This window comes from Thunnus maccoyii, chromosome 2 (assembly GCF_910596095.1).
Source record: "Thunnus maccoyii chromosome 2, fThuMac1.1, whole genome shotgun sequence".
NCBI lineage: Eukaryota > Metazoa > Chordata > Actinopteri > Scombriformes > Scombridae > Thunnus > Thunnus maccoyii.
The window spans coordinates 19,107,914-19,123,649 of record NC_056534.1 but is presented as its reverse complement, the minus strand read 5'-3'; the positions used below and the strand labels follow the sequence as shown (position 1 = coordinate 19,123,649).

Genomic DNA, 15,736 nt, shown 5'->3' with positions numbered 1-15,736 from the left:
CAATTTTGTGATACTTGTTCCTGCTATATCGGCAGTAAGCCGTTATTGACTCATATTTTGGCCCAGTTATAATTACCACAAAGCAGTTGTACACACTTATTTGCACTATTGTCCACAATACCTAATACACCCATAAAATATTAAAGCGATGGCTGCCACAGTATTAACGGTATGGCTAAACCTCTGATGGGTCAATAATTCCCAGCAGGGAAATTTTAATGTTTCATTTGTAAACTTGCAAAAAAAAGCAGCACATTCATGAGTTTAAGTTATCCATATTTAGAAAAAAAAAAAAAAAACGTGTCACAATTTTGCCCACAGTGACATGAGGGTTGCCTGGAAACTGCCTCTTATTAGTCCACATTTCACAATTCACATATTGTGGCTGGTATCTGTAACAGGGCTGTCACTTACCTTTATCTCATAGCCCAAGATGATGCCTTTAAATTGTTAGTCCAACCAACACAGTCCTCCAAACTCCAAAGATATTCAATTCACACCGAAATAAAACATGAGAAGCTGGAACCAGAGAACATTTGGTGTTTTTAATTCATACATGTATCAATCAATTACCAAAAAAGTTGGCAATTAATTTCTGTCAATCGACAGTTTAGCATTAATCTAGATTACAAAATTGTGATCACAATACCACTTTCAGATGTTGTTCAAGATCAGTTTAAATTTATTTAGAATATTTTTTTTCTGCATTTATACTTAAGATGCATAAAATAACATGTACCTCATCAGTTAAAATACACAAGCCTATGCAAGAGTAGGAATAAAAAAAAAGCACCATTAAGACATTTTGCGATGCATGAATACATTATTTTCAAATGTCTCATATGACAGTTCTGTATATACTGTACATTGAGTGACGTTTATCTCTGCCAGGATCAATAACCGTGTCTTTACATATCACAGGTCATCCAGGGCGACTGGCAAACTGCTGACAAATGGAAGCTGACTAGAGACGACCCAGATAAACTGCACCTTCTTATTAAAAACTGCCTGCGTGAGCTTTTTCACATACTACTGAAACATGGGGCAGCTTTGCAGCGCTTCAGTAGCAGAACTGTACTGGAGGACGTTGTCATAGAAACGAGTGAGCTCTTCTCGTATGTCCTTGGCAGCCCTCCCTCCTGTTCCCCGGTACTTCATGGAAAGCAGCTTGGAGCACAGGTAGTGGAGCCACAGCACGTTGGTATGGGGGTGGTAGTTACTCCAGTTATTACTGAAACAGACAGACAAAAAAAAAGATCAATAAATCATGACCACAATAATTCTGAAATATTAGTTTAATAATGTAAATGAGCAGGATGATCTACAAGAAGACTGGTAATGTCTGTTAAGACATGTCACAATGAGAAATCAAAGAAATATCAATGTCAGATGGGGAAATTATATTTTTATACCTCTTATCAAACATCCAACAAATCATATATGTATGTTAACACTGAGAAAAGATTTCTTACTAATCAGCTGATATCTGCATAGTTCACTGTTGGCTCTCTTTTTCTATAAAAAGGTTGAATTCTTTCTATATGTGCATTGTTTAACTGCTCCATCTTGTTCTGTGGCACGGAGAAGCTCTTGCTAAACAGCACATCCAAGTGTTTCTGAATTTATCACTGATACATAAATGCACTGACCCATTCTCCTGTCTCATCAGTCTGTAGATATCAAACTGGTAATCCCCCTGGCCCATGAAAAGCTCCTCATCCTTGGAGATGTCACAGGATACAGTCAGATCATCTGAGGAGGACAAAAATAAATGCTTTTCAGCACAATCCGCTTAATTCAGCTGTAAAAACTCAAAATATAACAATAAGCAAGTGGGAGGTGGTGGGTGGAAAAAAATATCTGACCGATTTCTAGTCTGGAGAGAGAGTAGTCAATGATGCGCACAAGCACTCCTTTGGTTTCCACAGAGTGGGCTGTTCCATTTAGGACGAAGCTCCCCTTCTTCTGCTTGGTTGTTTTGACCAGCACGTTGCCCCAGTGGAGGTCCCTACAGAAAACAGTAGAGGGGGATAAAGTTCCTGTTACAAGACAACAACAAAATCATCCATCACAGCAACACTGGAGTTTTGTCCTGAATGCTGAATGTTTCACACCCGCTGTGGCAGAAGGAGGAACTTTTGAGTTAATTATGCATCAACTTACGTGTGTACGCCTGAATGAAAGCTTCAAAGTATTTGTTGTCGCCCAAGTTATTGGAAGTTTATGATATCATGTTTGGTGCTGTATTGTAAGCCAAACTTTTATTCAAATAATCAAACATTATGAAAGCTGTTTGTAGTTGTCTTTATTCAATGATACTGCACAACCAACAATCTGATACAGAGTTACACCAAAAGCACAGAAATCCAGATGTGGCGATTTTGAGCTTTGCCATTACAACAACTAGGTTGAAACTATTAAGTCATTATTCAATAATTGATAGAAAGAAAATCAAATAGCAATTATTTTAGCAATTGATTAATTGTTTATTTAGTTTTTTTAAGCAAAAAAAAGGTAAAAATTTACTGGTTTCAGCTTCTCAAATATGAAAATTTGCTGGTTTTACTTGTATTTAATGACAGGAAATTCAATACCCTCGGGTTCTGAATGGTTGATACATAAGAAGACATTTGCAGTGATCACTTTGGGCTCGGGGAGATTGATTCTCTGACATTTTGTAGACTAAATATGTACAGCGTTATCCTGTTTGGTGCGTCTAAGACGAGATGCATGCAGATAATCACAGTTACAATCATTTGTGAATGTGTGTGCGTGTACTCTACCTGTGTTCAAATTTTAGCTCCTCCTCAGCTACAGCCAAGGCAGCAGTAACTTGATGAAGAATGCTCTTTGCCACCCCCAACGACGCCAGCTTGATGACACAAGAAAGGCTTCAATTAAAAGCTGCATTTACACTGTCACACCAGTCAAACAAAGTCAATTTATAAGCTAATGATTAGAAGATACAGTTGCCTGTTCTTTTTTCCCCCCCAATTAGTACAGCCTAATTATTTTTGCAGAAGACTCAATTCAAGACATTACCATTTTAATGTGTGCACTCTCTTCATTAATTTTTGAGCACATTTTCACAGCTAGTCTGCAAGTCAGTGTAATGAGAGTAGAGTGCAAGGCTTGTGTTTGAAGACAGAACATGAAACTCTGGCTACAGAACAGAAATTGGCAAGTATTTAAACTGAGAAAGTCAAAAAGCAGAAAGAAACACACACACACATGCATTGTTTCAGCCCAAACAGGCTTAAATTATGTCTCAGCGTAGTAGCTTTTTAAGGCGTTTGAGCGTTTTGAGCAGTCACTGACATGATTGATGACTGCTCATCATCACAGCAGAGTGCTGTATTGCAAAGAAGAGGTGCTGTTGTGTGTCACTTTGATGTGTGCGTACCGTTCCATTGCTGTTCTCCAGGTCGGTGCCTCCAAACTCAAACTCCAGGATAATGAATAACTGATCCTGTTGAAAGAAATCTAAGCAAAGACACGAAGAGAGATGCAGTGAAAAAGACAAACATTGCCTGATCCCACATTGACAGATTTTTTGTCTTCCATTAAACTCAGAGCATCTGGTAATAGACAATCTTAAGAAAAAAGAAAGACTTCTTTTAGTTTCATCCACCACTGCAGCCTCAAAGATACACTGCACTGCAGTTCTCTACATTAGGGAGTGTAAATTTAATGTGAAACATATCGGAATATGCTTTTCTCTCACTGACCTGGTCTGTCATTCTCAGAGCCTTTTTGTTGGTCAAAGGTATCCCAAGCCTTCAGGAAATCTGGAGGGTAGCAGCCTCGGACGCAGTGGAGACTATGAGCGAGCAATAGAAACGTCAAATCACATATAAACTTAACAGTAGTGGTGCCATGATTAGTAAAAAAGAAAACTAATCACCAACTATTTGGATAATCGATTAATGTTTTAAGTCATTTTTTAAGATGTAATGCTAAAATTATGAGAATATTTTAATGGTGCTTTAGTCCACTATAATAGTAAACTAAATATCTTTGGGTTGTGGATTGTTGGTCGGTATAAAACATGACATTTTAGGTTGCATCTTGGGCTTTGGGAAACAGTGATCAACATTTTTTTCACCATATACTGACTTTTTAAGACCACATGGCTAATCGATTTATTGAGAACAGTTTAACTGATAATGAAAATAATTGTTAGTTGCAGCCTAATTAAAACCATTGAGACACAAGCAGAAATAAGACAACAACCAGAGAGAGTGCTTACTCATTGAGTCCAATAAAGCCGTGAGTCTGGTTCTGCTGCTTCTCTTTCAGGCTGCTCAGCTCCCTGGTGGAAAAAACACATCAGTGATGTTTAGTTCACATTGACCAGCTGTTGCATTAAAAACAAATTCCCCAAAAACCTGAAGTCTCAGCTTTAATGAGAGCTAGGTTCCACTAAAGTGGGACATTCAGACTTTATGAACCACCACAAAATATTAGGTTTATATCTTTGCTGTCACAGCTTCTTTATGCTGGTGTCAAATCATGTTATAGCAGAATAGTGAGACACACAGTGTTCATTTGTTGCCACTTTACTTTCATCAGTATGAAAACATGTTATTGCAAATAACTGTATTATTTACTTTGAGATAATAATCTCATGAAGAATCTCTCCGAAGGTCTTCTGGTCCTCTCCATTCACCTTCTCACTGCCCTCCAGTGGAATAATCTGTCAGCACAAGAACCACTGTTTTACTACCGAATATACATACATTTATTTATTGTATCTACATTATAGAGATACCTTAAGCAAAGTCCTACACATCAGATCACACTGAATACTGACAACTGAAAGAAAGGTGCACTTTGGATGCAATACGGTCCTGTTTATATACATACTGTACATCATATAGTTAGATCTAAAGGCAGTACAGCTCACAAACACACACGTACTTTGAGAGCAACCGTGTCTCCTGAGGCATTGGTGGTGGAGAAGACCTCACCGAAGGTCCCCTCCCCAATCTTCACACACTGTTTCATACGCTGAGGGAGAATACACTCCTCCCAGGGCAGAGGGCCCTGTTGGTCGCACTCTGCGTACACCTTCTCTGCATCCGACAGATCTGCATCCTCACACGCAACCTGTACAAGAAGACAAGAGGGAGGACGTTACAGGCATGAAAAGGTAGGAGGTTTCTATGTTTGTGTAAGACCCAAACGCAGTCAAACTACAAGGATTACAATATGTAGAACGCAGTGACAATGAAGTAGGGTGTGTATCATAGACTGTGTATCTGCAAAAGTGTTTATTTTTGTACATCTGATGCTGTGTTTCATTTGCATTTCACTGTCACTAGACAGCAGTCAACACATAGTAGCTCACACCGGATATATTTACACTCGACATAATCTGTAATTCAGAAAAACATATTTGAAAACTAAGTCATGGCTATGTGTGGCTTCTTCAAAATCATCCTGTTAAAATAATCCTATATATGGCGTTTGCTCTCATAGCTGCAGATGTGTTTCGTACCAGAGAATTACAGCTCATCAGCTGTGACTGGAGGCGTCTGGAAAGCGGTGTCCGGAGAGGCGTGGCAAAGAGATCCTGGCTGACGTCTGCCAGCTCCGCCCTTCCAGGAGTGCATGGCACTGATGTATGTAAACTCCTCGGAGTGAGTAGCACTGAAGAGAGGCAATGAGGAAAAAAAGAGACAGGCAGAGTTAAAACATTAGAGTGAGGGGAATAAAGATCAAATATGGACACAGATCTTTTTGACTAACTGAGGAGCAAATTACAACTTGGTGGTGTATGTGTATTACCCATGTTTTTGCGATGAACGGAGAGGGCGGCTTTGAGACGGCTCCAGGTGTGGGTGTTAGGTGTGAGGTCGGCCAACAGAGATGAGAAGTTGAGTCGACTCGCTCTCGCTGGGGTGGAGAAATTCATGGTAGTCCCAAACAGCTCCTACACACAGGATGGATATCATAGTTTGTCAATGATGTCACATTTTAAATCTATCCGTCCTCCCTTACCTTCAATGATACCTTGCCATGCAGACATTTTTCGTTTTTATTTGCTCAGGTTTTGAGATCTTGCCGAGACTGAGAGCACTGAGTTCTGTTTGTGGTGCTCAAAGCAATGAAAAAACACTTTTGAAAGACCCAACACATGGTGCTTTTTAGTAATCCATACATTTTAGTTCTGAATTATTTTTCTCTGATCATAAAATATTAAACTTTCTGTGTTCTGCAAGTGGAAAGACATGTTGCAGTTTAGTTTTTAAAATGTCATTTAAAATGTGCTACAAAAATAATCCATTGACCACTGTTATATGAGGATGGCGACATCAATCTTAGATGTGAATATCTCAAACATAAGGAAACAAAACCAAACTATGAGGGTGGATATAAGTGTGGACACCTCTGGAGATAAGGGGGAAGCTTTTTTTTTGTAATTTCTGTGAACCAAACAGTTATTACACTCTGACTTGAACATTACATCATGTAACATTGCATGAAAAGACTGAGATGTAAAATTCACTGATATTCTCTTATCAACCCAGAAACTTAACCAACTTCCCTGATTTTCTGTGTATAATAAAGCCCTCAGTTGAAATGGTAGTCTGGCACACAGAATGGATGTACACCAAGATTGTCGCAGATAATAAAAATTATTTGACAAATCGGGTGACGTTTAAACATTTCTTGTGTCACATAATGTTAAAAAAAACCTCAGGAAGAAACATTTAGTGATACATTATTGAAAGTGTTGCTAAATGTTCTCTTAACCAGGAATATATATATATATATATATATATATATATATATATATATAAAAAAAAATCACACTACTTAAAAATATTTTAGAAATTCCATTATTAATCAGGGCCTTGCGGATGAACTTTGATTGCCCAACGTCTGACTGAACTGAATTTTTCCTTGACAACCAATCACAGTCCTGTGGACAAAGCACCAGGAAAGAATATAGCAGTTAATAACTGCAGGTGCATCTGATTTAAAGGGCTGCAGCTTATAGTTACTCTCATAATAAATCAATCTATTGCACTTTCTTTCATCTAACTGAAAAATACACACATTGCTTATTTTGTCTGACAATTGCTAACCAATAACCAAAACTGTTATCAATAAAGTGATGCGTCAATGGACAGTCAATAAATGGACATAATGTTTCAGCAGTATTGTGCTTGTGTACATGTTGTTCTCACCTGCTGCTGTTTGGATTGAGTGGATATCAGCTCATTGATGCTGCAGTCCACAGTCTTGGTACCGCCTCTCTGTGCAGTTCTGCTCTTGAACGTGTGTGTGCTGGCGCTGTTTTTAGTTTTCCAGCGACTCACACTCAGACCGCTCACACACGCCTTCCTGGTCGTCCCCGGTCGATCCGTGGACGTGCTCCTCCTTTTCTTTTCTCTAAGAGCCAGAGACGTCTTTCTTCTTTTAGGGAGAACATCACAGGATTTCTTTACAACGTCTCTGTCTGAGCTAATATTGTTCCCAGAACTAGTTGAGCCCCTCTTTTTCTTATTGACGTTTACAGAAGAAGTGCTTCCTTTACAGCGATTAGTGTCACTCTCAGACTGGTGGTCGCTCTTTGTCTGGTTATCACTGGCTGAGTCTGACACATCTGTGGGCGATTTAAGCTTAGTGCCTTTACACTGCAGATTTTCTTTCAACTGTGATAAAGTTAAACGGTTTATCTCAACAATGAATTTGTCATTTAGACATTTCTCCTTCAGCATCGTTTTGAGTGTCTCTGGGTCATTAGACTCTGGCTGAGTGACTGCACTGTTTGTCGACTGTCTAACGACCATCATTCTCTCTACAATTTCTCTCGAACGTGCGAGATCTTCGGAATCCTCAATGTTATATGTGTGGTCATTTTCTGACTTGTTTGCATCTGGATTGACAGACTTATCATCACAAGCCAAACTTGCCTCTCTGAAGCCTTTAAGTTGCCGAACAGTCTGTCGTGACAAAGTCAGTGCTTTGAGTTGAGCTTTGCATTTCTTATTAAGACATTTGTTCTTTGCAGCTACAGTTTGCACAGGGCTGTCGGCTGATAATTGTGTGCCCATGACAAAGTCAACGCTGCTGTCGATGCAGTGGGTAGATTCAACATTAAGTAGTGATGTCGACTGCTCCATGGATTCCACTGCTGATGAGCGTTCAGCTGACTGCTTATAGTCAACTGACAGTGAAAGGTTAGTGCTTTGACTGTCGGTCACTGAAGGCTCAAAACTATTGTTTGTTGACTGTAAACTATCACTGGTTGCATTGTTAGTCACAGATGAACAAAGACAAATTGGTGGTTTTGAAGATGATGGAGGGTCGATAGTGTGACTGCTGTCCACAGACAGTGAATGTTCATTTGTTGGCTGGCTGTGGACTGAGCTTGAATGCTCCAAACAGGATGAGTAGGTTGTTTCACTGTAAAGCTGAGTCACAGTGAAGTTGTCCAATCTCTCCAGCTGCACTGTGCAGCGCCAGGTCAAACAATTCTCCTTCAGAGCCTCTATGAGCCACTCTAACCCTCCCGCTGCTGACACAAAATGACTGCTGCTTTCACTGTCTGTAGTGAGCAGATTTAGACTTTGTAATGTCCCACTATTCTTGGTGTTTGAGTCTTCACCGGGACTTCTAGCTACCTCGCTACAGCTACTCGTCTTGTTCATGTTCTTCAGCTGCAAAAATGATTCACCAGAGGGTTCTTCATTGTAATGCGGGCCCAGTTGTTTCTCGCCAAGGCTTGACTGCTTGATGGGTGGTGCGGTATGTGGTTGCCCTGGTGAATCCTGGTCTTCTTGGAATGTGCTCACGAGACCTATACAGCTTACTGACATGGACGGAGGAGAGGACTGATCATTGATGGGAGAAGGTTTAATGTATGGCCGTTTGCTAAAAGAGCTTGCTGAGGGTGTAGAGCAGAAGATGGGTTTCCTGGAGCCGGGCCCGAGGCTGTGATCTGCCGACTCATTGAGGGATATCTCTCGGAAGGGGTTGGTGGCAGAGCTGCTTGTCCCTGCAGCATTCACAGAGTTCTCCACACTTGACACCAAAAATGACAGGGGGACCCTCCTCCTCCTGGAAGGCCGAAGAATTCTACTCGTATGGAAGTCATCTGAAGAGTTGAGTACACTGACAGTCGCTTTTGGGAGTTTGGATTTGGTGGAAACTGCACGTCTGCGGCGGGTTACAAAGCGGCCCGTAGAAGGAAGATTACCACTGAGAAAAAGAAGACGGGGGGGGGAAGAGCTAATTGTTACAGCAATTACTGAGAACATTTGTGTAACACACACTTAAGCTAATTAACAGGGGGATCAACACACTGACTGGATGAATACTTTATTTGAACTGACGTTTTGTGAGATTTTGCAGAAGACCTTGAGTCTTCCTCACTCTCGCTGGTGATTGGGTCATGCTGTCTTTTCCGTCTCATCAAGGCTCCTGTGGCAGAGACAAGCTTGCTTTTCCTGTTGACGCACAGAGACAAAGATCATTTCAACAAACATATTAACAGAGAAAAAGCTTTACCAAATGCGTAATGTTATCCTAATGATCCCGTATCGGTATCGGCATATATCAAAATGGTATCGGAACTGAAAAAAAAGTGTATCTCCAGTTCCATGTCAAAAACACATTTATTAATACAATTGTATGACCACAAGTGCATGTGTTTTTGCAGCTTCTGCTGAAGCTCAGAAAGCTGTGGCTGTTAATTGGATGTGTCAGTAAGGCTGTGTGATATGATGATATGTAACATGTGACGATAGAATAATGTCTATCGTTTCATATTACGTTCTATGTCTTTATTTTGTTGTGTCACAAATCACACACTTTATGGCAATATTTTTCGGCATTTGGAGTCTGTCCATCTTTTGCACGGATTACATTAATAAATTACTCTTCTTGCCTTTTTACACGCAAAGCTTTTATTGCATTTTCTTTTCCTTCAGATTTGCTGTGGCATTTCACTGGGTCTACACTTGCACTTTGTTATAACTGCTATCTCCTTGGTCGATCAAGTTTGGGTTTGTCAATAAATCTTTTTGCATAAGACATCCATATCTCCTAGAGTTTCTGAATTGACAAGCTCAAGATTTATATAACAGTAACGTAACAAGTGTAGCTGTCGTCAACTTGAGTACCTCACCTGATTCACTGTCTCTCCTCTGCTCCGCTGTGTGCACTCACACGGTGGACCCACACAGACAAGAGACTATTCATTGAATTAACAGAAAATGTGATCATATGGCACAGCCCTATGTGTCAGATACATTTAATCAACACCCCATATATTAGGCCGCTCATCTCATTTTCAGGTTTCATTAATTAGACTGCCACTAAAATCAGTAGTTTTTCTGCCAAAAACGGTGATTTGACATCTTTTGAGTAATCATAATTTTATACTTAAGTCACTTGCAAATGTTGAAATGTAAACTTAATGAGATCTGATGAGGGATTTGAAAGGATTTGGATTCAATAAGCGGATCTGAATTCGATAAAATGCTATTGATCTCCACCCATACAGACAATTCTTTGTTTTCATTATGTGTTCTGCTCATGCTTGTTTGTGCACAGACCTGGTTGTCTTGCTCTGCTGAGCAGGCTGCGGACAAGAAGGCAGGGACATGCTGATATTCCCCTCAACACTGCTGTTCTCTGTCAGAAACGATAATTTTTTTCCCCCTGACAGGACGGACTATTCTACCACTGTAAACACTTGTTCTCTCTCTAAAGATAGAAAATAGATTATAAAAAAAGAACAGATTAGAAAGAAGGGATTTGGTGTATGAGCAAGTAGGTCAGGAGAAACTATAGGACATCAAATAATATAATACAAAAGGCGCCCCTTTTAGTATTATAAAAATCCAATTGGGAACGCACCCGTTGAGTAATTTCCTGGATTGATCATTTGTCATATTCAATACTTGCTTAATTATCCATTATCAATGTTATACATTACAAAATGAATTGTTGTCTTCTTGAAAGCTTTACTTTGTAGTACAACACAAGTTAACTGCATATTTGAATTACAAATTAATTAAACATATGAATAATTAGAGCCATAAATTCATGAAATTGACCACTTCAGAGGGAGAAGAACACCAAAACAAGTTGATAGTCTTCATATGGATATTTCTCCCCATTATTTGGTCACATAAAACTCTGGACCTGCTGACATTCCTTTCTACTTTCATAATACGTTCTGATCATGCCAGCTGCTCGTTTGTGCACAGACCTGGTTGTCTTGCTCTGCTGAGCAGGCTGACGTCGGGAAAGAGGGGGGAGGTCAATGTTCTCCTCATCGCCGCAGTTTTCTGTCAGGCACTTGGTTTTTCTCTTGGTAGGACGGTCTGCTTTACCACTAGGAACAATAATAAAGAAAGGATTAAAATCAACAGATGAGCAAGTACGCAGATAAAGCATGAGCAAGCAGATCAGTAAGAAAACTATTCCATAAGCACATCAAGGATATCTTTTCCACCAAGGCTTGGACAAAATATTATTAATTGCCATGTAAAAGAATCATAAAATTGAATGATCATTAACAGTTTACTTATTACAAAATGCTAAGCAGCTGTCATTTCCAGCTGCTTGCTAGCTCACAGACCTGGTTTTCTTGCTCTGCTTGGCAGATTGAGGACAGGGATGAGAGGAGATGAAGACGTTCTCTTCGTCGCTGATATTCTCCTCATTATAGCTCTTCTCGCTCAGACATACAATGGCATTCCTCTTGGCAGGACGCATAGCTCTATGACTAGCAACACTAGTCTTCCTCACTCTTAAGACATGAAAAACAGATGCGAACATGAGGAGCAGAATGGATATGATATTAAAGATGATAAGAGCAAGTATATCAGAAAAACATGTACACCAATCAACGGTAATCGGCGTAAGACAATGCATTTATAGGAGGGATGATGACCAAAAACCTGGTTTTCTTGCTCTCCTTGGTAGGTTGAGGACAGGGAGGAGAGGGGATGACGTTCTCTTCATCGCTCATATTCTCCTCATCATAGCTCTTCTCGGTCAGACATACCATGGCATTCTTCTTGGCAGGACGCATAGCTCTACGACTAGCAACACTAGTCTTGCTCCCTCTAAGACATGAAAAGGGGATGAGCAGAATGGATAAGATTTTAAAGATGATGAGAGCAAGTAGATCAGGAAAATATTTACACCAATAAACAGATGAAATGATGACTTGGTTACTTCAGTCGCTAAATTACTTAATTTCTTTAACATGAAATATACCAGGCCCAGTGGCTTTGTTATGTATTTCTGTGTGTAACAGCGCTTCAGCCTATTTCATATCTTTACACTTTTGAATGATTGATGTTTTGTATTTTTTTTACTGATGGCACTTCACCAGCCAGAGGTTTGTGTACTTAAAGTAGAGTCTGATAAATAATGGATTTTTGAAGCAGATACCTCTTGGTATATATATGGGCCTATCACAGATGTATCAGTGTATATGTTGTCTGATATGTGTTTTTATTTTTTTTAAAGTTATATAGGCAGCATTTTATGTATATTTGATCCTTTTTCTTCATTCAAGTTTAATGTATAATACATGGTTTTTTTTTTGTTTTATGTGTTTTTATCTATAGTTATTTATAATTATTAAATTCCCAGTGAAGTTTACAGTTTCAGTGCACCGATTGATAACCACATCTGAGTGATCATTACAAAAAATATGCGTTTATGCAGATATTCTGCATATACAAGATTATCGGCCAATATATCAATATTGGATTTTTTATCTCCCTTAAATTGGTATTGGCAGCAGCCCCAAAAATCCAGTATTGATCAGACCCTAATATTGTTATTTGACAGTTTTAGAAAAATTAGATTGTGATATACTGCCAATAGTCTTCTTCTTCTTTTTTTTTTAATACAATAAGTACTTAAACATTTACCAATTGATATTTTGGGATCCATCACTTTTAAAAGATCAAGATATGGACTAAGCTGGACAATTCACAGTCGAGAAATAAACTGTCAGTCCTCTGTGACACAAACTTTGTTATAGCTACATATTTCTAAACTACCTCAAATATATTTTTGGCATTTCTGTACTGTAATTTCGTGTGTATTATTAGCTGAAATATGTGCTGATACCAATATATCTGTAAAAAGCTTAAATCTGATGATAATATCAGCCGTGTGGTCAGGCTCTAACTTGAAGAAAGCAGTTTAAAAGAATAAAGACATGTATTTGGTAATAAAGTCTTATGGTGTAACATTTTCTGAAAAGGCTAAAGTGACATTTAGTAAGCAAGTTCATGTATATCTAACCATACTTTTCCAAGCGTTTGTTATGGGTAACTTTTGATACCACCCTTAATTCTACTGTGAAAGTTTGTCATTAATTGTCATCTAACTTACAACTCCCCTAAAACCAAGATATGTAAATATACTGCCTATTTAAAACAATGCAATATGAGATTAAGAAGGGGGTAAATTAATAACAAGACAATCAATGAGAAAGTGTGTCCAAACTTTAGACTGGTGCTGTACATGAGAGGCTCAGACTGGGGCTGGACTTAAACATACCTTTTAGTCGTCGGTTTTACAGGTTCAAAGACGGAGATGTCTCCCTCTGACGAGCCAGTGCTGTCGAAGGCCTGCTTTCGTTTGTCAGGTAAAATCCAGGCAGACACCCTTCGCTTCTGCCGGCCGTAGGTCTTCAGATATAACGGCTTTCCTGGATCCATGTTTTAGATGACTAACGAGCTAACATTACATCCGTCGGTCAAGTTTAGCAAGATAGCTCGACCTTTGCTAACTGTGCTGAACTATCAACGCCCTTACAAACTTCTTAACAGTGATCGACAAAGCTCATTGAAATTACATCTAATTAGACGTTTTAACCCGTTTCTATCATCTTTTTGTGTATTTAATCATGAGCCGTGCTGCTGTGCTGTACCCGCTGCTTGTTCTGGTTCAAACTGCCGGATCTCGATCTGATTGGTCAACAGGCGGTGATGATGTCAGCACAGCGCCACCTGGCGGGTTGGAGTAATTACTCCCTGGAGATGGAGGAGGAGAAATCTTCATCTCTTTTTATTATATGCACGTGAAGTAAACACATTTCCAGCACTGTGTATGCAGTTGAAATATTCAATATAACACAGTATGTGGAATATAGCTGTTCTGACTGTTGTATCACTGGAAAATAATGATAGAATCACTGCACCCTGTACTGTACCTGAGAAATATGACATTATATTATTACACTCTACACAGTATATACGTGTGATACATGTGTGTATGTGTATGCATGTATATATATAAGTACACGTACATTTGTATATGTAGGTAACACTACTGCATATTTAATTTATTGTGTATTCATTACTTCACCTATATAACATACATAACCACAGTTACATCTACCAGAACCATTACTTCTGCACATATTTTGCACAACTTTTTTATTTTTACAATCCACAAGTCAGGTCATGTATATATAGCCTAAGTATTATAATGTTTACAATGCATATTATGTATATAGATTGATCTTATCTTATCTTATCTATTTATGGCGATTAATCCGTTTTTAAATCAATACAGTATGACCATATAGATGATACAAATAATGCAGTAACAAAGTGTAACCACCAGGTGTCATCATTCTATTAGACTATTTTGCACTATACTGTATGTATACTGTACAGTACACATATTTCTATTGTATTTACTTTCATATTGCCTTTGTTGATAATGTTTATGTTGCCCTATTAATTTTTGTTTTGAAATTTAAAGATCCCCTCCAGACATGTTATAAGTATATGATAATCTTCTGCATGGAATAATAATATTTGTTTGATATGTTTTCCAATTGCCCCATTAAAACTCTTAAGATAACATCTCTTAATTCTCCTATTATTATAAAATCCAGAATCTATGAGTATACAAATATTGCTCATTTTAATAGTTTAACTGCTGGACACAAGATGTCTCCTACTTCACTGTAAAGTCCATTCTCAGTGTCTGTGCACTGGAAGCTTCAGGTATCCACATCACACTTGTGAAAGTTGAATATTGGACCCTGATTGGCTTCCAAACTAGTTGTGATGTCACAAATCATGCTCATAGACCCACCCATGAGCGCAGAGAAACTTTCCCCCTTTGGCAGATAAATGTGAAAACAACCTTCTAGCGTCAAACTCTGCACATACATCATTCTGCACAGCAAAGCTCAAACATCCAACTGAAGGAACAATAAGCAAAACACATTTTTGAGTGGAGAAAAAATAGTCTTTATGTTATTGGCCCTGTGAGGCTCTAATGTTAAAGTATGTATCCATCCACTTTCTGGAGAAAATATGCAAGGAACAATACAGATGTGCTATTTTATCACAAAGATTCAACAAGCTAAATACACTTATACAGTGACACCAAAATGTAGGAGAGGATGTAGTGAGAGCTATGCCTCTTACAGTCATATTTTTTGGTTTTACTCAATATTGAAAACATTCTGGGAAACAATATTTTCAGAAATTTTGAATTAGAGTTTGTGTTAACAGACAGAATACTAACTGAAATTTGTTTAAGAATGATACTTAAAGTTTTACAGATTTCTACTATGAAACTGATAACTAAATAAAGGTTACAAAAAAGAATTGCCAAGCATCCAAGATGGAGAAAGTGGTTTAATTATGAGAAACAAACAGGTGTCTGAACCACCCTCAGACATAACAGCTCTATTATGAATTAAGGTGTATCAGACTTTCGGCAT

General features: G+C 38.6%; 1 protein-coding gene across 3 annotated transcripts; it reads right to left on the bottom strand.

Moving 5' to 3' along the window:
- Positions 1-530: 530 nt before the first annotated feature.
- haspin (histone H3 associated protein kinase) lies at positions 531-13,957 on the bottom strand. 3 transcript variants are annotated; one of them, XM_042393748.1, is made up of 17 exons: positions 13,549-13,957; positions 11,925-12,092; positions 11,603-11,773; positions 11,231-11,356; positions 9,348-9,461; positions 7,197-9,213; positions 5,791-5,935; positions 5,501-5,652; positions 4,921-5,109; positions 4,611-4,696; positions 4,250-4,312; positions 3,729-3,820; positions 3,404-3,483; positions 2,784-2,872; positions 1,866-2,008; positions 1,650-1,752; positions 531-1,231 (listed from the first exon to the last, which is right to left on the bottom strand). In XM_042393748.1, exons 1-17 carry the CDS (start codon positions 13,707-13,709, stop codon positions 1,030-1,032), a joined length of 4,101 nt encoding a protein of 1,366 aa, XP_042249682.1. In that variant the 5' UTR covers positions 13,710-13,957; the 3' UTR covers positions 531-1,029. The 3 variants fall into 3 exon arrangements, with proteins under 3 accessions (XP_042249682.1, XP_042249688.1, XP_042249696.1); XM_042393754.1 differs by lacking the exons at positions 11,925-12,092; positions 13,549-13,957 and adding an exon at positions 10,572-10,650 and having other exon boundaries at positions 11,603-11,694; XM_042393762.1 differs by lacking the exons at positions 11,231-11,356; positions 11,603-11,773; positions 11,925-12,092; positions 13,549-13,957 and adding an exon at positions 10,142-10,547.
- Between the last annotated feature and the right edge of the window lie 1,779 nt (positions 13,958-15,736).